Raw genomic sequence first — 25,020 nt, 5'->3', positions numbered from 1 at the left:
GGTATCATCACCGAAATTTTACATGGGGCTGAAGGAATGATCGTAAGGTCCTAGGCCATTCAATTATTTCATATTTTTTTTATATCAAAATTATATTTTTCATTGATTTTTCTCATGAAATTTAAAATGTGGAGCATATTTCGCAAAATAACGTTTTCTTCAAAACAAGACATAATAAGAGGCACAATCTTACCGGAGGTGCGATCTAATCCAGTTTGAGTGGGATTCGCTTTTGTACAAAACACATCAATCCATACAATTTGACTGATCAACGGGTTTACATAGATTCGGAAAATGATCCCGAATAGGTCGATATAATAAAAGATGGGTCTACTCCAAATCATTTTAGAAGTTGCATACTTCCCGCAAAAACTTTATATATGGTTACTAGAGTTATAGAATATACACAACATATGTAGAGTGATATAGGACGAGTTTTCATTTCCTGTCATTTACTTTGGCTAAATATGACACAGTCTACCCTCGTCACTGAATTGATAATTATAAGTATTGGCATAAGAAACTAACTGTCTCGCCATATACTTTAAAGCACATAATCCAATCTAACGAAATGGATTGCGGGTACTTATGATCGATTTGTTGGCCCCATGGGTGAAGTTTTTGCAAAATTCCATCAAATCAAATCTATAAGAAATTCTTGACATACAGAAAGTGAAAATTTCACTATTTTTTTAATCGATCTCAATAAAGCGGGAGCGAGTTTCGAAAGCGTCAGCCCCTATCCATGAATATGACCTGAAAAATTATTTACATATTTAGACAACAGCTTTCTTTAATAATTTTTCAAAATTCTCTTATGTTTCAACACAGCAGACAATAGGCAAGCAAATGAATGGACAGACGGACATGACTAACTCTCACGTTAGGAAGTCGCCATACTTTTATATTGCAATAATGAATGCAGGAAAAGTGATGGCCTGCTTAAGATAAGGTATTGTTCTCTGTTGCCCTTTAGTGCAACAAAGCGGTGAATGTTGAGTTTTTATCATTTAGTCAAAAGCGATTAGATGTTGTTTATGCATTGTATATATGTGAGCAAATTGAAATGAAAAGATAAAACAAATTTTGCAATCAATGTTTTTGATTAAAAGAAAGTAAAGTTAATTGAACTCAATTCCAAAGTACTTTTATATGCAATACCAGCAAAATTTAATGAAAAATGCAAACAAAAGAAACCTGATTGCATTATGGATAACTAAATAAGATTACAATATCGTCTAAAAATATATAATTTAAAAGAATTTTCAATCCGTACATTTCTTTAAATAAATTTATGAATCATTAAAGAATTGTTGCGAATATTGGCTTCGACATATTCCGTTAAGCAGACCACATGTACAATGTGGTATACTCGGTTAAGCTTTACAGTTCGATATCTATCTCACTCTCTGCTAAGATACGTACAATGCTGTGGTGTTCTTTTTTCAAATTACGGTGCAATGTAAAAAAACAACTTTTGATAGACTTTTTGAATCAATGTTATATGAGATTAATTAAAAACAAAACGGATGCAATGAATGACGGTTATCTTGTACTGCTTTGGTTGGTTGTAGCTCGCAAATTATTCTTCACGGAAACTAACATTAAAAAAATTTTTTTTTTTTGAAAATCCTTAATCCGATCCTTAAACCTACTAAGTATTCCAGGGTATTTTCCAAAAATTGTTTTAAAAGCAAATGGTATTGAAGGCACTTTTTTTTTGGGACCACTTACGGCACACAAGGGTACATTAGGCTTATGCGGGTGTGCGTCATACTTACCTTTCCTCATATCGATCGATTCAGAAAGTGATTCCTTTTTTTCTATGCTTGTCCGTCCGTATGTCTGCCTTGTGTTTTTATGTTGAACTTTCAACCGGTAATTTTTCAGATATATTGATCAAATTTAACATAACTTCCTTTTATAATATCGATCGATTCAGAAAGTGATTCTTTTTTTCTAAGCTTCTTCGTCCGCATATCTGCTTTGTATTCGTATGCTGAACCTTCAACCGGCAATTTTTAAGATATTTTGATCAAATTTGGTATAACGCCGTCGTTTGGCTAATGGGCGAACGTGGTTTCGATCGGAACATTTCCCAACATTTTGCATTTTTTTGCGAAGATCGTTATGTGAATAACAACATTAAGTGAAATAGTTTAGTATACTTAATGATGAGCCGCGTTTCAATAAAGTCTATATAGTTGTTTTTCTGCGGTGAAGAGCCATTCCATTTAACTGCTTTTAAAATTATAATCTCAAAATTATATCAGAAAGAAGACTGGCATCGAACTTTTCTCTTCTATCGTTGTCGACACAGTTGCAAAATTATGTAATCGGCAAAAAAAAGTTAATAAAATATTTCTTATTCTCAAATTACTTTGCTGATGGTTTACTCTTTTCAGTTCTTCAATATTACAATCTGCAGAACAACAATAAATTCACTCAAGAATCATTCGAAATTATTAAAGAATGCGGAAAAAAGAGAAAAAGACTTTTTATAAACGTTACGATTATCGAGGTTCGCTATCAATAATCCGATCCTCTTGTGCCGGGTACGAGAGATATCGATGGGTTTTTGAGAATCAATTAATATTTACAATTACATAAGATATAATCAGAAGTGTTTAGATCTTTATAATTGAAAGAATTAGACTACGTTCACCTATGGAGCCATAACCCATTATTAAGTACGCTACCACAATCTACAGTTATTGATATAACGACTTTTCCAAATAAGGCATTACAAAGAGAATGATCGATGAAGTAGTCGGACCCGACTCGTTTTCAATAGAGTCCGTCTTTGGGTCAAAACATTTCAGTGCATCGGATTCCATCAAATTATCTCAAAAGTTTGTGGACTGTAGCCTGACCGCAAAAAAGCAAAAAGAAGAGACGGACAGACATGCCTAATTCAAGTGTTTGCGAATCGATCGGCATTAGAAAAGATAGAATTCTCTCAAATCTTTCTGTTACCTTGACAAAAGACACGACATAAGTGTCATACTATAGTTTCATCACAAGCTTACCGCAGCTGATATTAATCGCTCGAAAGTCAATCAAATTTTTCTCCTAAGACAGAAAGCAAGATTTGTTTCTACTTATTATACTCTGCTGCCGTAATTTACTTCGTTCAAGCTTCTGAAATCACATTCTGTTGTCTATGATTTCACGGACTACCGACATTTGCTTTGTTATCGACCAACTATCCCTTTAGATGTATTGTGCTGTCGACCTAATGTCTTTTAAGATACCCTACGCTATCGGCCCACTGTCCTTTAAACTATAGAATTAAATTAACTTTCAATAACAATCATGATGAAACGATGATTTTCTGATATCTAAAATCTGAATTGCGTTAAATTTTGAAATATTTCTATCCAGCTCGTGTGCGTTAAGTTAATCATACATAATACAATTGAAATGACTTGTTTTTTGTACGCTTATTCGATATGACATCATATTACTGGTATAAAATAATTTTCCGTACACAAAAAATATATGATTCATTGTTACGGCTTGGGTGGAGTGCGGGGTAACACGACAACGAGGGTTGTACGGAATATGTATATATATACGCTACATATATATAAGTGGACTTATTCTTATATACATATATACACTTTATAGGCCCATGTTGATAAATGAAGGTAAAAAAAATAAATAAATAAATAAATAAATGTAAAATGGAAAGAAAGCTTTCTCTCCTGACATGTAATAAATGATAAAAGTATTTCGAAAGTGACTTTGAAGTTTTGTCGTCGCAAGTGCAACAGCGACATTAATAATAAACAGTAAGTGTCCACCTTAAATTATTTACCCTTTCAAAATGAATACAACAATTGTGTCTCTTTCGCATCGGAGACAAATATCAACCGCATAAACGAAACACAAACAAACCAACATATACAAACTATCGACGCACACAACAAGAAGGGTGTTTCGCTGCTGTCGGTTTAACAGTTGAAAATTACAATCGCATACATACATTCACAATTGAATACGACAAAGCACATTTTACAGTTAATTAAAAGTAAACAAAATTTAGAAAATGATGTGATTCGTTCGCGTTCGTAAATTAAATTTCTAAAAATTTTAAATAAAATGAAACAATTTATATAAATAAAAATAACACATTTTAAATGCAAACAAATTAACAAAATGAAATAAAATAAATTTAAAAACAATATACACTTACTGGCAGAATTCAAATGGTCTTCATAACATTTTTGGGAAGACTTTATAGTTTCAGGATAGTAAGAAAGAAAGATGAAAGGGGAAACTAATATAATCTCTCACCATCCCAGCTATTCGTTAACGGCTGCCGTGGCTCAACGACGCGTGAATTGACCATCAAAGGATTACTTTATATATCCATCACCCTAATAGTCTAATATATATATAGTTTCCTTAGTTCCGTACTGTGGTCATGAAGTAAGAATATGTGCTCAAAATCTCTGTTTTCTAACTAAATATATCATCCGTCAGATTTGTAACAAACAGCTAGACCTACTGCCAATATTTGGCTGGTAAACGTAAACATCGTAATTGGGCGCATTGGGAGTGTAAAAGTTTGAGGAATAAAACCTGATTGAATTTTTTTTCTTTTTTTGAATATCAGTCGTTCCGTTTTATAAAATGCTGTAGTGAGATGATATATTTTTTATAAAAATTCTTTAACAAGAAAGTTTTATTCGTTTTGAATATCACCTTGGATACCTACTACCTACTTTTATCCATTGCAGAGCATTTGTTGGTGTACATGAAATGTTGAAAAACATTTATTTTTTTTATCTACCAATGTAGGCTACATTTTGGTTATATGTTCTAACTTTTTCTTCTTTGAATGCCTAACACCGTCGAGCAGTGGCAATCTTTATTTCCTTATAGAGATTCCGGTCGAATAAAAAAGTCATTTCATTTCTATCCTTAGACGTAAAGAGTCTTAGAACTAATGAACGAAGTTTGCAATCCATTTTCATTTAAGAACTTTCTTAGCTGCTTGGAAAAAAACTTACTCGGAATTGACAAAGCAAAGGAAGGGCGTATTAGTTTCATTACCTGCAAAAAGATGGTATAATTCCCCACTCGAAAAACTGTTCTTACCCTTTCTTAATTATTTGCAATAAATTTTCTCTTAGATGTTATGGATTTAAGCATTTCTATAATATTATTGAAAATATTTGTATTCCAACCAGTAAATGTACCGTTTTTGTTTTTGAACAATAAAATAATCCAATTTCTGGCTTACCTAGACCATACTTGTAGAATATATCTTCGACTGAAATAATCTGAGGTTGTTGCGAGCTCAGAGTCTTTTTAACGGTTACGGTGGTGGTGGTTGGTTTAGTTGCGACTATCGGTGCGTGAGGACCCAGAGGTTTCTTGTTCTCTATAACGGCTGGTTTAGGTTTAATCGGTTCTACTTCCGTTTTAATTGGTTTAGCTGGCACCGATGGTTCAATTTTAGTAGTAGTTACTGGTCTCAAATCTTCCGACATTTTTGGAATTTCAGCTTGAACGAAATCATCATCATCATCAGTATCTAAATCGATTACATTCTTAACAACATCTGTCTGTTTTTGGGAGCTCGTTTTCCCTGATAACTGAGAATCTTCTTTAAAATCGCTTAGAAGATCTTCAGAAGAAATGAATTTTTCATTATCCTGTTCTTTTAGAGCATCGGTAACAGGTAATTTTTTAGCTGGTGAAGGATTATGCGAAATAGAAGGTGACTCGGTGTCTGAATCTTTTTTATTAACGTTAGCGTTGCCAGTAACGGTGGAAGATGTTTTACCAGAGGAAGTCAAATTGTTATCACCTATCAGATTTTGAGTAGTACTATTAACAGATGCAACTTGATTTATAAAATTAGCATCTCCGCTGCCTAAATGGCTAGCAATATTTAATATGTCCCCTGCGGTTTCCGATGCTTTTTTCTCGGCCTTAGTTAGTATATCTCCCACAAAGCCACGTTCAGCATTCATAAAATCACTAGTGGCAGAAGCCACACCTTGTTTAATTTTTTGCGTGTTTTGACCCAGAAAATCATCATAATCATTTTTCGCTTGAGAAAACTTGGCATCTAGCTGCTCTTGTGCCTCTTTTGCACCGGCTGACATACGTTGCACAAAGGCTTGCGCATCGATATGTTCAAAATCCGAATCTTTTTGATCACCAATATCTGAATATAATGTTCCAGATTTATCCATTATGTCACCCAATAAATCCTGACTGGTTTGCTTGCCCACCTCTGCAGTGTTTGTAAAAATATCGTCGGACCTTACTGAAGGTTTGTTGGTAGGATTCGTTAAATTAAAATCCATTTCTTTGATTCAATTCCTATTAATATATGTTATGTACGTTAGGATGAGGATATCGAAAAGCTTTCAATTTTTAAACGCACACCCTGTTTTTTCGGTGATGATTATTCTTCACACACTTACACACTTTTGTCACTCTTTTTTCCTTTACACTCGCTCTCTCAGAACTTTTTCTTTGAACGCTTTTCTATCGGTTTTTTTTACAATTTTCTTAGTTTTTCAGGGAGTCCTTTCATATATATATGTCTGCCAAAATTCATCAATTTTTTTTCCAGTCTTTCTTGTCAAATGCCTCTTGATTTTTGTTTTAATCACAAGTAAGATTATATGTTCGGGAGATCGATTTAAACACAGCTAAGTTTAATACTCATTTACAAAATTTTTGCTTTTTTGTTCATGAAAACTTTTTGAAAAATATAGCAATATTTGCGGGTTCGATTTTTATTTTCTCAGAATATATATGTTTTTTTTAAATTTTTTTTTGAGATCGCTGTTGCCTCGTTTAAAAGATTGCAGGTTTCACCACTTCAAAGCTTCAGATTGTAATACACATTTTTTTAATAAGTTATTTTTCTCTAGTAAGTGCTTTGTTAGGAAAGGAAACTTTTCCACTGACTGAGCCAACTGATTCAAACAATGTGTCCGCTCTCGTTTCTTATAAAACATTGAAAACATTGATATTATTTTTTTCGTCGCACTTTTTTGATTCTTCGTTTCTCTCTTTCGTTCGTTTGGACTCATATTTTTTTAATTCGCTCATTTCGCATAAGACATACCTGTATTTATAACATCTGCAGCAGCTGATTCCTAAACATATGATTGAACAAATAAAATTTTATTTTTATAAATTATTTTATATTTTGGAATTTCATAAAAAGTGCAAATTAAATCTTTTCCCTCTTGAAATTTTTTTTTCGGCTAAACAACATTTAAATATCAAATTTCTTTCGTACATGTCCTAGACTTACTTTAGTTTTATTTTATAAATTTATTATCATCAAATTTTTAAAATTTGAATAATATAATTTTAACATTAATCTACGGCGCTCATTTTTTTTAGTTTATAAAATGTTATAAAAATTGAAAGCGAAAATTTTGTTCCATTTGCTGCTTTTTGCCTTTTGAATTTTGTCGTTTTTGGGGTAGATCAAAGAAAGATTCAAAATTTCCGCGGAACTCTTGCAATTAATCCCAAATGTTACGGGTTTTTTTTTGGCAAATACAATATTAATTACAATGCTAACAATATTAAAATGGTTTGCTTGTGGGAATGGAAGAAAATAATTATTTGTAAATTATATATATATCGTCCCAAATTAAGAAAACAGCAATCTGGTCTACTTATTTCACTGCATTTCAAAAGGCAAAAACTCTACGAGAATTCTTAGGTTGCGTGTGCATAAGCAACCAAAGTAAATGAACAGAGTTTGCATAGGCAATAAGTTTAATTTTTATATATTTCGTATTAACAATTTTTTCTTTAGTGATTTATTATAGGAAAGAATATATAATAGGAGATTAAAAAGGTAATCGTTTTATTAAATTAATTCTTATATACTGATTTTCAGTAGTTTCAGCATTAGTTGAATAAATTGAATAATAATAATCTTTTAAGATGTTAAACTTTTTAATGCTCGAACATCTGGAATATTAATTTCATTAACAGCTTTATCTAATCGAATTGGAAAATATTAAATAATGGAAAATGGAATTATATATTTTATTTAAATACAATAAAATATATTGTTATATATTGGACTTAAATGTAATAAAATATATTATTATAATGTTAATTAGAAGTTTGATTAAATTAGTTATATTATATTATTCTATTATTTTTCGATTATTTACTAATTAGATATAATTTAATTATATTCAAGAAATGAGGTAATTTTTTATTATTAATTTTAGGATTAGCAAATTATGAATTTGATTTAAAAGAAAATATTTTTTAAGACAGTTAGGCTGGGTAATATTGAAAACATTAAAAAGAATAATAGAAGTATTATTTACAAGAGTAAATTGCTTATTTTTTACTGGCCCTAGAATACTACTATTCCTTTATACTTAAAAACTTAAAATTATTTACTTTATTCGTTTGATTATTGAAGACTTGATCGGTTATTTTATTCCTAATGTAACTTTATTTGCTTTTTTAATAAGTCCATATTTCTATATAAGAGATTTCAGTATTTTTAGCACCTATTCATTTATGTATATTTACTTTACTTATTAATTCTATTAATTGAGATTTATATAATTGAATACGTAGAGTAGGTAATTAAGGTAGTTTTTTATCTTTGATTTAATGCGTCAATTTTTAAAAAATTTTATTTAAAATATATAAAAAAAATTTGTTTGCAAAAAATATATGAAGAAATCCAAAATTTGCTCTCAGAAGAATGGAAAACATCTTTCATAGGAATGTACAGCAAAGTAAATTTTACTCTCGCAAATAGAATTTTGCTCTCAGGAAATACACATCTGTAAAACAAAAACAAATTGAAATTGAAAAAAAACAATAATGCGTTAGCGTTGCCATTATTTATTTCAATTATCTGAAAACTAATTACGGATTTTTAAGCATTGCGCAAATAAAATGTGACCAACATTTTATTTTTCTTTTTTTGATGAAGTTATTAAATTGAATGGAATTCTTATTTTTTTTTTTTTGAGAGTAAATTTTAATGATAGTCATTATCTATAGTTGTCGTAACTATAAAAAATTGAATACATTTTTAATATATCTTATTGCTTTTGGACTTCTAAAAATAAGAAATTGCTATACTTTCTGCGTAGATTGAATATTTATAAATGTATTTACCTACAACTTTAATGAGTCGATATATTCATTACCTTTGCATTAATATTCTTACATATACTAAAGAAAAATGGCAGGTAACTATTCTATTTATATTTATTGTTTTTAATTTTCTTAATGACATCTAAGAGGAATGAATGATATTTCGTTACTATTTATTACTTAAATATCAAATTTAAATATCGAGTAATTCCATGCGCCTATTATTAAAAAAACAACAAACATGCAAAAAGTCATCAAAAATTCTTGACATTTTATCATCTCTTACGAAGATATTAGGAATTCGATATGGCATCCCAATGCTAAGTGGCCACATTCTTCTAATTAATCAGATTGGAAAATTAAAGCATTTATTAAAAATATAAAATAATTCAGTCAGTTTGGTGTTGTTGTCGTCACTTCAGTACATATTCTAACGGTTAAAAAGAACGGACGACTTTTTTTTTGTTTTTTTTTTTTTATATGCTGCAATTTGAAAAAGAACTTTCTTGTGTGGATTTATGCTTAGGATTATTTTAGAAATAATCGCCGTGCATATGTTATAAAAAAAAAAGCATGGGAAATCTTGACGATAGCGGTATAACATCAACGCCAGACTGCTCCAGTAATTTTGGCAACACAGCCGAAGTAATAGAACAAAACAGATATGATTTGGAACAGCATCAAAAAAAATTTGCTGCACCGGCTTATACAGAGATACGTACACGAAAAAATGGTCTCAAGGCTAACATAATGGCCATGAATAGCAACAGCTTCAAGGTAAAAAGGCTCCAAGAAAATCCCATAAAAAAAAAAAATTTAACTGAAAATTAATAATTGTGTCATGTTTTGCGTGGGATAAGTAAAAATAATATTTGTGCTATTTCAGCGATAAATAAAAAAAGCTTTAGATAATTGCAGTGATGAAAAGTGTTTATCGCTAGCTAGATACTTAAGGGCTGTTATGGTGCGATATGATCTTTATGGTTAACTTAGGCAAATAAAAGCTAGGCGTGTTCTGGAAAGTAAAACATTTCGTGCAAAATATGATTTAATAGTTATATGATTAATTATTCGAAATTGTAAGCTTCTTTTATGCATGATTTTATTTACAAACACTTTTGCTCTTCTTTCTCTTTTTTTTTTTTTTTTTTGTAATATCTTGACACCGCTTCCAATGTGTGCGTATGTTCTTTTTATGTTCCTTGGAAATGTGTCATGACATTTAAAACGAAACTCTGCACTATTTGCACTACAGCAGAGCATTTTGCGCTACTCGTCTCCTTTTGCTTAATTCTCCTTTTTTTTTTGTTCTTGTTAAGGTGGCCAAATGTCTGTCTATCTCAAATTGTGAAAGCAAATCAAATTTTGTCTGGTTCGTTCATTTTTATGTAAATAAACTGCATGTTTATGAAAGATCAATTTTCGAAGGCATGCAATAATTCAACGAAATCTCACGCAATGAATAACATTAGTAATAAACTAAACCGTTTTTATTTATGTTACGTTATTGAAAATTTATGACATAATTTTATAATTTTCAATCAACAGATGATTAGATTACGTTTATTCAATCATGCGGTTCGTATCAATTAGAAATTACTCATCGCGCGCACCATAGAGTACAGATAGCTTAACTCAATTAATTGCCTCAATGTGCGGAAGGAATTTTTGACAATGCGTGGACTGAAGACTTACTGACAATTAATTATAATAGGGGTTTTATAAGCAAAATAGCGATTTTTTCTTGGTAATTCCTGAATATCAAGAAATTTGCGGTGTTTGCAGATCTGATTGGTACTTTTCATACAAACTTTTTTTTTTTATCAAACGGCGCAATTTATATTAACATGTCATATCAAACAGGCACGACATAATATAGATATGATAACGCTTAGCAAAGCTTTATTTCTCAAATAAATTATCGGTCAAAAGAGTTTGTTTCGAACAATTTTTTTTTTATCATCTTCTCTGTGTATTAATACTATATTTTGGTCTCTTAAATTTCAACTGATTCAGGCTTCGTTTTCGGTGACTTCTTGGAGGTGAAAAACTGTACATGGTTTTCACAAGATGTTTATCTTTATTATTGTACTTATTTTATTGTACTTATTATTGACTCCGATTTCATTTTTTTTCATTTTTATTGCTTTATTTTTAACTTCAATTTATAAGAGAGCAGCAAAGGAATAATGAAATTATTCCAACAATTTTAATGAAGAGAAATGTGTAAAATCATCAAATAAGTGTTTTCTATAATTTGCTAATTTTTATAAAAACTAAACCATGAAAGATATCAATCAATATAAATTTTCGTTTATTTTAGATATTAGTTTATGCAAATGACCGACTTTGGAGTTCTGTAAAAAAAGGAGCCTGCAACACCAGCCTTTCGATATAAATCTATTCTTATTGCATCAATAACACGAATTGATTGACCGATAAGGTCATTGATAGTTCACGGTTCATTAGGGAATAAGCCAATGGTCCAACATAGCTCTAAAGAGAAAATTCCAATAGGTTTATATCGCGTGATCTTACTGACAATCCCACATACATGTACTCTCATATCACTTGATGAAATTAAACGCAATTGGATCCCAATCGCGTTTTGAATACATATCTAAAAACTGAGAAAGAAATTAAAAAAGTCAATTTTATTATCAATAATTTACGTGTTAGATATAGCAAAAGTCAATTGAAATGTAATTGTGCTTTCCGATTGTTTGATTGACTCACTCGCAATCAACAAAAATATATGCGATAATAAATGTGACTGAATTTACCCCAAAAGTAACCGTAAAGCGAAATTCACATGAACCTATTGAAAGTTAGAAAAATTATTAGGAATAAATTAACGAACTTTAAGTGATTTTCAATTATTTACCATTTACGGAATTGGTATTTGAAGTTCATTTCGTTGCCCGTATGGCTCATTAATTTATTTTTGCGTCTAAAAATAAAAGGAGATGTATTTGCAATGATTCATACATATGAAGCATGTGCCCTACACCACTTGGTATTCAAGGGTGTATTAAATTTGTGCAGGATGTATGCGACGCCCAGATGGACATCGGATAAATCCAGCATTTATTATACCGATCGAATTTTAGCTTGTCTGTCCGTGCGTTCGTCTTGTTTTCTTTTCTTATACCGATGAACTCAGAATCAGTTTCCGAATCGATCTAAGCATGTCTGTCCATCTGTCTGCCTTGTTTTTTTGTGTTGAATCTATAGGTCGCAAATTTTTGACGAATTTAGTACTCAATCGCGTTTTGGCCCAAGGACGAACGGAAAATGATACGGATCGGACCACATTCTTCACTATCTCCTATAATACACTTTACTTTAAGAAGTGATTATATGAATGATTGTATTAGGCGAAATGATGTAGCGCATTTAACGGTGGTGTTCTAGCCCACTATAGTGCTTCCACTTATTTGTGAAATAATTTACAATTCTCTATTTATATTAATAACAAAAATTTTGCGCTTTTACTGATACAATTCGCAGAAATTATTTGCCTGCCTTCACATAAGTAAATAAACAATTTATATTCAAAAAGTTAAGTTAATTTATTATGTTTCATATCGCCGGAATGCGAATGAATGAATGATTTAACTTTCACTTATGACTGCTTTTTTTAAATTAAACTTTTAATTAAAAGTGTTTTTGACTCTCTAATGTGCACACACTTAGCAACTTATAATTATTTACTTTGCAAAATTATCATTTTTATTTTTAAATTCCAGCTCAACTCTTCTTTTTGTAAAAAAAATTTTTTTTTTTTTTTTTTCACACTTTTTTTTCTCTGTGTGAACTTCAAAATGCCTATAAAAATTTCAGATCTATCAGATCACTTGCTTATAAATTTACTGTTAATGAATTTCGGAATTGATGTGACTGGGGTTGCTCATTGAAAATTTGAAATTATAGATATGAAGATAATTTAAATTTTTTTCTTATCAACAAATTCAACTAGAGCGGAGTATCGTTTTTGTTGTTATTATACATAGGCTCGCCTGAATTAATAAAAAAAATAAATAAATTTTTCCTCTTTTTTTAATTTTTTTTTTTTTTAATTACACTGTTGTGTTAAAAAATAAGCTCAAATGATAGATAGGTCTTATCAGCCATTCACAAAAAGGGAGAACGATTTATTTAAAATTTAAACGCACATCTTAAATATGATTTTCTTTTTCTTAGATTACGTATGAAATGCTGCCAAATTACATAATAATATGATTTTCAATATTGCAGCTCATATATCGCATGCTATATCGTATGTTTGAGAATTTCGGCCGTATCTTGCAATAAAATATAAATTTTATATTACAACTAAAAAAATCTCTCTACTTGATAGATAGTCTTATGAACAATTTTTAAGCCGACAGTCTTTAAGATTTTAATCTTAGAATTTATTTCTCTGGTTAAATTAATTAATCATAATAATAATAATATGAGCAATTTTTCTCAAATTTTTACCTTTACGGTCTTATGTCGGACCTTTCTGCAGCTTAATTTTCGCATTAAAAAAGGAATAAATTTTTTTTATTTGTATCCTTTATAATCGAAACTTGAAATTTTATGATATTTATATACAAAATATAACGTACAACAATTAGTTACTCTGGAAACATTTAATAGCTTTACGTTAATTTCTGAAAACGAATGTGAAAAGCTCAAGGTGTTCATAAAAAAAAAATATATATATATATATAAAATAAATTTCAGTTAAACTAAATGTTTGTAATGCATTTCGTTAACCAGTTTTAGTAGATTATCGTATATTCGAAATTTTCATATGTAATGTAAATTGTAGCAGTAATGCGGCAAATTTTGTTTTATATATGTTTATACATAATATTGATGTAAATAAAAACCTTTATTGCGAGGTTTGTTCACCTTCAGTTGTGGTTACCGTTTGCTACTTACCATATGTCGCATAGATTTAATCAATACAAATCAATACAATGTTAATTATTATTAATTATAACATTTTTTCTTTATTTATTTATTTATTTATGTTTTTTTTGTAGAACACTTCCAAAAACCTTCACGTCAGTAACGGGATTACGACGAGCCATGAATATGATTCACCGGGTAGGTTATCCGTTGCCGATGGTAAGCTGTCCCCTGCCGAGGAGCATTTTCAGAAAACTTCTTTCGAGGAGGTTCCCCTACATACCGCCTGCCTTACTTACTTAGGCTTTTATTTGCTCATGATTCTGGGTTATATCAATCAATTGCTCTTTGTGCCTAAAGTTGCTAAAGAGAAATATCGCGATGGTTATGTGGCTTTGTATGATGCTTTCGAAAGTTTTTATTCTCGCTATGTATATCGGCGGGTGAGGGATTGTTGGAATCGTCCAATATCCAGCGTACCAGGGGCAGAGTTGACATTGAAGGATCGTGTTACCCATGATTACGGCTGGAGTTTCGAATTTACAGGCACTGAAACGCGTTGTCTGAACTTAGGTTCTTACAACTATTTGGGTTTTGCTGCGGCTACAGGACCTTGCGCAGACGCTGCTGAAAAAAATTGTCACGATATGGGTTTAGCTCTATGTAGTTCGCGTACTGAGTTGGGTACTACAACGTTGCATAAAGATTTGGAGGAATTGACAGCACGTTATTTAGGTGTAGAAGATGCGATAGTTTTTGGCATGGGCTTTGCCACTAACTCCTTAAACTTACCCTCACTGCTGTCACCGGGATGTTTGGTATTAAGCGATGAGAAAAATCATGCTTCAATTATATTGGGATTACGCTTATCGGGGGCTACCACTAAAGTATTCAAACATAATAACATGAAAGATTTGGAACGTGTGTTGCGTTCCAATATAGTTAACGGTAATCCTAAAATGGGCGGAAAACCGTGGAAAAAGATACTGATTATAGTAGAAGGCGTTTTCAGTATGGAAGGTTCGATTGTACGTTTACCCGAAATAATAGCCTTGAAAAAGAAATACAAGGCTTATTTGTACTTGGATGAGGCTCATAGTATTGGGGCTATGGGCCCTAATGGTCGTGGTGCTACCGATTATTTCAAGGCAAATGCCAAAGATGTTGACATACTTATGGGTACTTTTACCAAAAGTTTTGGTAGTGCCGGGGGCTATATAGCCGGTACAAAAGTAGGTGAAGTCATTTCCTAATATAAACTTTAACACTAACGATTTCATTCCTTTCACTTTACAGAAACTTATTGATTTCTTACGCACAAATAGTCACGCACATTGTTATGCGGCTACTATGTCGCCGCCTGTGGCGCAACAGATTTTTACTTCTATGCGTATTATTATGGGTTTGGATGGCAGTGATACGGGTAGACGAAAAATTCGGCAACTGGCTCGTAATACGCGATATTTCCGTAAACGTTTAGCACAAATGGGAGTAATAACATACGGCCATGAAGACTCCCCGGTGGTACCTATGCTAGTATATCTTTTCTCTAAAATTGGGTAAAGTAGAATAATTCCTTGAAATATTTCAAAAATATTTATTTATAAATTTTTCGTTTTATTTTTTTTTTATTTTTTTTTTCGTGAAGAGCTGTTGTGCGCACATTAACCACACGCCATATAGCTGTTGTAGGTGTTGGTTTTCCGGCTACACCGATTATGGAAGGACGTATACGCTATTGTTTATCGGCGGCTCATACCAAAGAACAATTAGATTACGCTTTAAGTGTAATCGATGAAATTAGCGATAATTTGGGTTTAAAGTATTCACGTAAACCGCTTGATCCCAATCCCATTGAGTACTGATTTTAATCAAAAAAAATAATAGTTAGTTTTTTTTTTTTTTGAAAAAGTGCGCCGGAGACTCTTACCCCCACTCCCACGCTCTATCTCTCCGTTTCTCTTAATAGGTTACACACAAAGGTAGAAAAATTGTTCAAATTTAAGCATAAAGTCATTATCGATAAAAGTAAAAATTAAAAATTCTAAATATATAACTTATTATAAAATTTAAGAAATTAATTATTAAAAAGCTAACAAGAATGCCTTTATTTAGTTTTTAAGTCCATACAAAGCCCATATTAAATAGTAAATTATTTCATAATTAGGCCTAAAAATTATCGCTTAATCATTAATCTTTTTACCTAAAAATCAAAAGGTTTTAAGATCAGTTTATCGGTAATTTTTTATAAACAATACTTTAATTGTTCATCATTGCAGCATTTATTTAAAAAGAAAAAAAAAAAAACTACAAACAAAAACAAACTGTAATTGTTACTTTTTCGAAACTTTTCCTTAATAATATACAATAAGATAAAAATCGTAACTACAGTCAATCAAGTCTTCTAATCGATTGTTTTTTTGTTTAACAAAACTACCATCAAAAATTTTGCTTTTGGGTTTTCAGTATTTTGATGAAAAATAAAAAAAAAAGATTGAATATTTACAAAGCAATCATTTTTATATCTATGCCACAGAAGGACGGGTTAATACAATTATCATAAGGAAAGATTTTGAAGCGTGTAAAAGGGCATGTTCACGATTTGTCATTTCCTTCATAGAATTTTCTTTTAAGAAGTGAGAGCCATTTCTTTTGGTACGGTCGTAACCACAAGCAACAAAATCTTTTTTTACACGGTATTTTTTTTAGTTGATTTTGAAATAACACTGTTTACCAATAAGAATTACACTTCTTTACAGAAATTTCTTGTTCTAGCACGTATCCCCAGAAAAAGTTTGTTTTCATTCTAATTTTGATTTTGTTAGTAGCTTGGTCTACTACGGGGAATACCTACATTTTATGATTATCTCATATCTTGAACTCAGAATTTTGCTATTCACTAATTATTTTTTGTTAGAAGTTGAAATTCGTGGGATATAATATGATGTTCATTTTTTGATGGTCCAGTCCAAAAAAATATATGTACGCTTGTTATCAAGTTACGATGAACAGTTGCGAAATTCACTTTTATTTCTCATTTCAATTCAAATGTTTACATGTCGTACTTATCGACTGAACTTTCAGCGTGTACTTCTAATATGGATTAATGCTTTTTTTGCACGATTTTTGGAAAAATATTTAAAGTTTTCTAATCTCGCACGATTTTTTAAAGTTGCAGAATATATTTCCGATTTTACTATATGGGTTTGTGTGCACGATTTTTTTGCTTGCGAACTTCCGTGTAAAAAGAGACTTGGGTATATATTATAGATTTTAAATTCTTTCACTCCTCTCAAAATCCAATAGTTCGTAAAAATGTCAAGTTCCTAAAAAGGATCCTTAATTAATAATTTTTATCGTTCTCTGGTACAGCTTCAGTTCAGTCAAAACATAATTGAAATTTTGACACTTCTATCAAAAGATCCATTCCATTCTATTAAAAATCTTTTAAAACATATGCCAATTAGTCAACAACTTACTGATACGTTTAGATTGGATATAGTTTGTATAGATCAGTTCATGAAACGAAAAATAGACAAAATTCTTTATGTATATTCTTCTCTAATAGCAGTAAGGAACTGAACTGAGTTATGAATATTGAACATTTGAAAGTTCCTTTCAACCAATACAAATACTTACGCGAACACTGCAAAATTTAAGAGAGAAAATATTATATTTATCGGTTTCAATTTTTTATATACAAATATCGGTTTCATATATGTTTCATTAGAAAATCTGCAACTGTAAAATATAAATTAGCAAAATAAGCTGCAATTTTTTTGAAATGTAGTCAATAAAGCCATTGTTTTCATAATGTAATGTGTGGGACAAAAGAATGCCTCATCCTTGTGCTTTAGTTACGAAATTTTCTACACCATTTCGCCATTATGGCGAAAAAATGCAGCCAAATTCAAGACGACACGTTTTTTTCGAATGCTTCGAATGGTTAACGGTTTTTGGTTAAGAAACCTTAAGGAAACTCAAAGGAAGAAATTATGTTTTATCGGATGATTTTAGCGACCAAAATAAGAGATAAATCTTCTTGGCGTGGGTCTTTTTATATTCATCATCCATGGATGAGGGGTATATTTATTTTGTCAAAACATTTGCAAAGCCCGGAAAGACGCTTTAGGAACTCCGCAAAGTATATCTTCAGAAGCTTTAGAGAAGTATTTTTATTCTCGGTCAGGTTCAACTTCTGAATCAATTTAAGCATGTCCATCTGTGTAGCGCCTATTGTAAACATTCCCCTGGCCGCAAAAATGAAGTTGTCAACTTTAAATTTAGTCTTTAATAGTTCGATTTAGTAATTTAGTTTAGGTTCTTGCACGCAGGTCGGTATTGAAAATGGGCCAAATTCGTAGAAGAATACAGTGCCACGTGAAGTGAGAACAGCTCTGTTTTTTAAAAGGAATAAAAAATTGATTTTTTGCTTGTAAGGTGCATCATATAAATTAGCAAAAATTTCAACCTATATTCTATGCTGCAGGATCTCTATAAAAATCAAAAAAAACTGACCACGCTTTAATTTTTAATTTAATTTTTCTTTTTCAATTCCTTTATAAAGCGCAGAGGCAAGTTTCAACAACTCCATAAAGTTCAATATCAATTCTTGGCCATTTTTGTCCTTATGTCCGTCTGTCCGTCTTCCAAATTTTGTAGTATCTGCGGCGCATATTCTCTTATCCGCCAAAGTAAGGATGTCGCCTACAAATTTGCAAACGAATTTGAAAATGACCCAAACTGATCAGAAGACTCGTCTACAGCGTTCACATGCTTATGCAAAGAAAACTGAGAGCAGCTTTGCCTTCTTTAGCTTGCTCGTTGATCGTAGATCACAACACTTACACCATATAAATCTACACTTTTAAAAATGGAAAAAGTTAACGGTCCCCACCCAATCATGCAGAGTATGAAAATTTAGTTCGTTTCCTTTGTTTTTTACTCTTCTTTTGAATAACGGTAATGGGTATAAAAGATTCGGGTCCGACCGAATATAATATTCTTACTTGTTCTTCTTACGTGCAGTACGATATATTTGCTTTGTCACATTAAAATTGCATGTTCTTCACATCCATATCACTTATATAAAAAGTCATCAAGAATTAAAAAAAAAGAAAACAAAAAATCCAACTGCATTTTGTTTAGAACGTGTTTCTTCGTAAGTCTTGCATTTATAATTTTAATCATTAACATACAGAATTTAGGGACCTAATGTGGGACAAACGACGATTAATATAAGTCAAACAAAATTATTTTAACATTTTCATAATATCTACGAGACGATTTGACTTTCTTTTGTCTCGATCGGTTAGTTAGTATTAAGAATCCAACTAAATTGTTATTCCAGTTGCCAGGTCCAAAAAAAAATTGTACCATAGACTTGATTCTTGATAAGTGTTTAATTTTAAAACGTATTATTTATTAGTTTATTCGTCGTCTGTTCTTTGGACATTGTTCAAAATAACGCGGAGTGGTCGAAAAATTGATCCTATCCGAACCATTTCCAATAGCGTCGGTCGTTAGAATTTGGAAAATTGCTCTGAATCGATTGGTGGGTTTATTTCAAGTCCTTCTGAGTATTGAACATTTGGGCTTGATATGCTTTATATCACAAGTGTCGTAGGATATAGAGAGAGATAAAACGAGAAACGAGCAATCAATATTGATCGGCAGTAAAGAAGAGAGTTTCTAATGATTTGAATATAATTTTTTTATTTTATATAAAGTTATCAAGGATCATAATTTCAACAATTCGATGGACAACCAGATGCAGTTAAATCATGTGTTAACTAAGAATATATGCCTTTGTTCTCGAAATGCAAAAACTGAATGTAATATAAATTTGGTCTTTCGCTAAAAATTATTAAAATAAATCTTCTCTGCTTAAGACGCTTGAAAAATATTTTCTAAGATAAGATTAAGCAAGAAAAAGTATTATAGTCGGGCAAGACCCACCCTTAGATAACCTACACTGCTTCGCCTAATACAATTGTTAATTTATTTTCAAATATTATATTTTATTTTGATATAAAGAAATTTTTTTATTTATGAGTGCTCTCTTATGCCCTTTATCCAATTCATGAACCGAAATGATTTGAATTTGAAAAAAAATACATTTTCATGTCAAAGATTTTCTTATCCTTCATCTGTTTTGCTTATAAAATCCTGAAAATTATATTTGGTTGCCCTACAAAGGCTTATATGGTGTGGGTTCAAAACTCTAGACCTACTTGGTCATGTTCAATAACTTGTTATAATGCGCCAATGTCCAGCATAAGTTATTAGAAATTAGATTTCGTTCGAACATGCGAGAATTTATAAAAAAATTGATCCATGCGATATAAATGTTTTATATCAATGTAGCATGCGATTTTTGTTCAAAAATTTTCTAAATATGCATTTTCTTTTCATATAAAGGCTATTAAATATATAACACGTTATATAAGCAATGGTCGCAAAAATATTTTCAACCAATCTATTTTCAACGGCGTTCGTCAATGGATCCAATTTCGTCGTGCGACTTGTGCGCTGAATATAAAAATATGTTTACGAGCATCTGATAGACGAGCAGACAGATAAGCTTAAATCGATTCAAAAATGATTCCAAATCGGGCAATATAAACAAACGGTCTAACTTGCGTGCTACATACATCTGCACGAAGTGAGTACACTCTGTGCCGCATGTCGTGTAGGACATAAAAACGCTTCACTTTGAATATAAAGTGAAATTGTCAATAGGGAGCACAATTATTATCATGCAATTTTCAGAACAACCAAAAAGAGTTCAAAATGGCAAAAGCAAATATTTACCTTAATCAATTTATTAACATAATCATAGTTGTAAAGCTAGATATAAGAATAAGAACAAAAAAGAAATATTGTTAAAAATAAATAATGGCAGTCGCTATAAATTTAAAATGAATAATAAGCAATGCATTTGATGATTTCAAGATTGAAAATCTTTCTGCTTAAGTTTACTTAAATCTGGTCACGTCTATCCAATATTATACAATACTAACATTTTATTATCATTTTTTTTTAATAGCGCACACCTCTCCATAAGAATAAATCGAAATATTGTTAAAAGATTGAACGCTAGAGTATTAGTGCTGGCTTTTAACTGCTTTTTTAACTTTTGATCTGCTATAAACGGTTATAAGACATATAAAGTTGCATATTTTATTTACATAAAAAGACCTTTAAAGGCTTACAAATTGTTTTTTTTTTTTTTCTACCTGATTTCTATCAAAATGTATCAATTTCACGCATAATTTCATGGGAATTGTCACGATTGCAAAAATTAAGATAGGACGTTAAAATATTGCTTGATCGATCAGGAACCCAAAGATAAGAAATGATGGCTGCATAGATGCCCTTCGGCTCAAAAATGGTCTTTGTTAGTTGTTTGCGCATATATATCTTCTCGGGATGGAAACTTGTGAACTGTAATTGGAATTGCCAATGTTTTTTTGAGTTTATCACATTTTCTTCTGTATTCTGTAGACCTGCGTGTAGCCAGATCATACATATTTTTAAGCTAAAAACGGTTATCCGAATTCGTATAGGAATATGAAACTTTAAAAAAGTATGTGAGTTAATTTAACTCTATCTCACCTCCTAGTACAACGGTTAGTGTTAATTTTCTGCGGTTTGTATGTATCATCCAGAAAAACTTGAGCTAGACCCACCTTCCCTTATACCGATCAGCATTGTTTTCTTGCATCTATTTTAAAGATTGCAATTTTTTGCGATGATATTTGGTACACCGACGTGATTTGCCCCAAGGACGAATGGTATTTAATATGGTTCGCATCGGACTGACTTGCCATCAATCACTTGCCATATAACTCCTTGTCTTGAAAAGTCTATAGATGTAGGATGTTGTAGGATGTTGTAGGATATTTAATGGTGGGCCCTGTCCAATATAATATCTTCACTTGTTTGTGTTACCAAGTTTCTCTTTATGAAATGTGTATGCTCTTTACCTATAACACAAGAGCTATATTGCGTTTCATTAGTGCTAGCTCGGTATAATAATGCTTGTCAACTATCTTAGTTCTTGCCCAATGTCCCTATCATTTGGTCACAATGGTATAAAAGCAGAGTCGCGCGGATATTTAAAATTAGCGTTCGGTCATTAGCCATCGATTAAAGATGGGTCCATTACTTTACCTAACACGAAGAAGAAAAACTTAAAGCAATAAACGAAAAGAGTAAAATCAGATGTAGAGAAGACGAAGATATTTCCGTTTGCTTTGTCAAGATCATGGCGTTAGGTTTTTTAAAATATATATGAAATGTGCTCGAAATGATCATGGTCGGCGAATATTACGCGAATTTATTGCAGGGTTTCAGAGATGAAGTAAGATAATAAATCGGTATTTGCGGGAAAGGAAAGTGCTGTTCTTCACTAATTCTCCTATTGATTATTGCGATTGTCAAAATCGGAAAAGAACTAAAGTTCGATTTCTTCTTTCAAGCTCCATGTCTAGTTTGCGGCCGAAGTAGTTTCTTTGAATAAATATCTATTCGCATATTTGAGAAAAGCCTTTCTTAAAAGATTGGTAAAAGATTGGTCTACAGATGGCTCTCGTTTGTTTAGGTATTTTTCTTTGTCAGGTGCAATACGCGCAATCCGCGGTACTCTTCATTTTAGAAAATTCTTTGCCGCTTCGTTTTGTAAGTTAGAAATTTTCCTACAAGGCAGTTAGCTCATGCACACATGCATACTGTAGACAATTAGAACTCATTTAATTGTTAAAGAACTGTAAGATGTGAAGTAAGAAAGACAGGCAGCGATAAATTGTCAAATAGCAGCCATGAATGTTAATGCTTGTATGGATAACATATGTGTAGATGTATATGTACACTTACATAATTACATATATATATATAGATACGAAGGCATACATTTGTCAGTTTACTTCAGGTCTCGCACATCCCTGCATATCCAGTCATACTTGAGCATTGATAATTAGATAGAATAGGTTCCGTACTTGAAATTCTTCTCACAGCATGCAAAATTGATAAAAGTTTTTTACTTTACTCCTACCTAGTAGTAGTAATGATAGTAGTAGTAGCAGTCGAGGTAGAAATTGTAAAGAAATTATTGTGAAAGGCAGAGCAAAATGAAAAGAAAGTAGAAAGCCTAGCGAAAAAGTGATTTAGGGTAGCGGTGATGCTGCATTAAAATAAGCTTACTTTAGCATTTTCGGTTTTTCTCTATAATTTGTTGTTGCAGTTTTCGTTTTTATTTTTACATAACATAACACAATTGTATATACACATATATATATGCATATATATATATATATATATGTGTGTATGTCTGTGCATAGATATCTATGCAAGCATATATATATATCTATGTGTATAAGCAGTAAAAACCACATATGCTTTTGCTTAAAAGCTGGAAAAATCTTGTGAAAAACTCTTAAGCGCTTTCAAAGTGTTTGTGTGCATACATTTTTAAGGCATTAATAGGTGTTTGTATGCGTACTTGAGAGGTTTGGTGGTTTTCTTTTTGTCGTCTCTTTCTCTTCTTTCTCATGCAAAACAGAAACTCCTTCGATGTTAACGTCTTCATTTTATTGCAAAAGGCGACGTAGAAGAAGATCAAACAAAAAGTTTGTGAAAAAGTAAAATTTATGAAGCATAAAATTATGTTGCGGTTTGTAAAGAAAAATTAAGCAAAAGAAGACCAACGTCGTAGTAGTAGTAATAGTAGTATAACTATTCGGCATATGTAAAAACCGTATTATATAATATATATACTTTATCGAGAATATGCATTGGATTCATTTTTAATTAATTTATAATGGGTGGAAAGGCATAAGGTATACGCGTGTTGCTATTCCCTCTGTAAAGCTCAGACGTATGCTCAGATAACGACTCCACCGCACTGTGCCTTTTTGAAAATTGGAGGACAAGTGCATGTGCAGCGGCATAAAAGGAAAATATTTGAATCTACGTGTTCACCTCAGATGTGTTTTGTTGTTGTGGTAAGTGTGCGAGAAGAGGCAAGTATGGTTCCGATTGGGATGATTTAATACTCTGTTCAAAAAGTAAAATAACTATTGAAGCTGGTTTGCACGGATACATTGTTGTATCAGAAAACTTTTTTTTTTTTGTAAATTGAGATAGCACTGTCACAGTTGTCTGTGCCAATTCTTACATAATAAATGTCATTAGGGTCTCAGCTGCGCTTGGCATAAAAAGTATTGTTGCCGATTTTAACAATGGGTGATTTTGTTGAGCAAAGAATGGAGTCTTTAGTGAGAAGACTTTGTCGGAAAGGAATGTTTACAAGTGATACCATCCGTTCAAAGAAAGCCGAGAGCGGGTTGAAGACAGAGAGCGTCGCGGATGACCATCAACCTCTACCGATGAAAGTCAACTCAAACAAATCATAGATTCGATGCTCAAAAATGGTCGATTAACACTTGAGGTCCTTGTTGATGCTGTTGGCACTTTAAGTGGATCAAAAGATAATAAAAAAAATATTTTGGTCCTGAAACGCGCACTCTATTACTGCATTGGTTCTTCGAGAGTATTTCGTTAAAAATTCAATCCATATCGTTTCACAACCACCATATTCATCTAATTTAGTCCCATGTGTGTATTTTCTAAACTCAAAACTTGGGGGGCTTTGAAGGCCTTTCTGAAAATCGACGAAAACAACTGTTTCGAGGATTGGAAAAAACTTTGGCATAAATGTATAGTATTTGTGGGGTATTACATTGAAGGCAACGAATTAGATTTGAGATGATAAACAGATTTGAAAAACATAAAACCAGAATGGTCTTAGTTTTTGAACACAATATTATTTGACGATTTGTTAATCGATGAGGCAAGATTCTAATAGGAACCATTGAAGACACAAAATTCAGATTTCGAATGGCGACTTCAAATGCCTATGGTTTGTTGTGGCAAAAGATCTCATTGTCAATATTGACATGTGGAAGAGAAAATTCGAAAGGAACTCTTTAT

General features: G+C 31.5%; 2 protein-coding genes across 3 annotated transcripts in view; one reads left to right on the top strand and one right to left on the bottom strand.

Moving 5' to 3' along the window:
* The window catches only part of LOC119633862 (reticulon-1-A), a 56,399-nt gene extending 49,450 nt beyond the window's left edge, over window positions 1-6,949 (bottom strand). For both annotated transcript variants that reach the window (XM_038027656.1, XM_038027657.1), the window contains exon 1: window positions 5,252-6,949. In XM_038027656.1, coding sequence (XP_037883584.1) covers window positions 5,252-6,326 — 1,075 coding nt within the window. In that variant the 5' untranslated portion in view covers window positions 6,327-6,949. The remainder of the gene's footprint in view (window positions 1-5,251) is intronic.
* Window positions 6,950-9,526: 2,577 nt separating this feature from the next.
* LOC119633506 (serine palmitoyltransferase 2) lies at window positions 9,527-17,456 on the top strand. The gene is made up of 4 exons (XM_038027096.1): window positions 9,527-9,903; window positions 14,163-15,260; window positions 15,325-15,587; window positions 15,677-17,456. Exons 1-4 carry the CDS (start codon window positions 9,700-9,702, stop codon window positions 15,891-15,893), a joined length of 1,782 nt encoding a protein of 593 aa, XP_037883024.1. The 5' UTR covers window positions 9,527-9,699; the 3' UTR covers window positions 15,894-17,456.
* Window positions 17,457-25,020: the final 7,564 nt, after the last annotated feature.

This window comes from Glossina fuscipes, unplaced genomic scaffold (assembly GCF_014805625.2).
Source record: "Glossina fuscipes isolate IAEA_lab_2018 unplaced genomic scaffold, Yale_Gfus_2 2, whole genome shotgun sequence".
Lineage (NCBI taxonomy): Eukaryota > Metazoa > Arthropoda > Insecta > Diptera > Glossinidae > Glossina > Glossina fuscipes.
The sequence above is the reverse complement of the archived record's forward strand: the minus strand, read 5'-3'. Positions and strand labels throughout refer to the sequence as shown.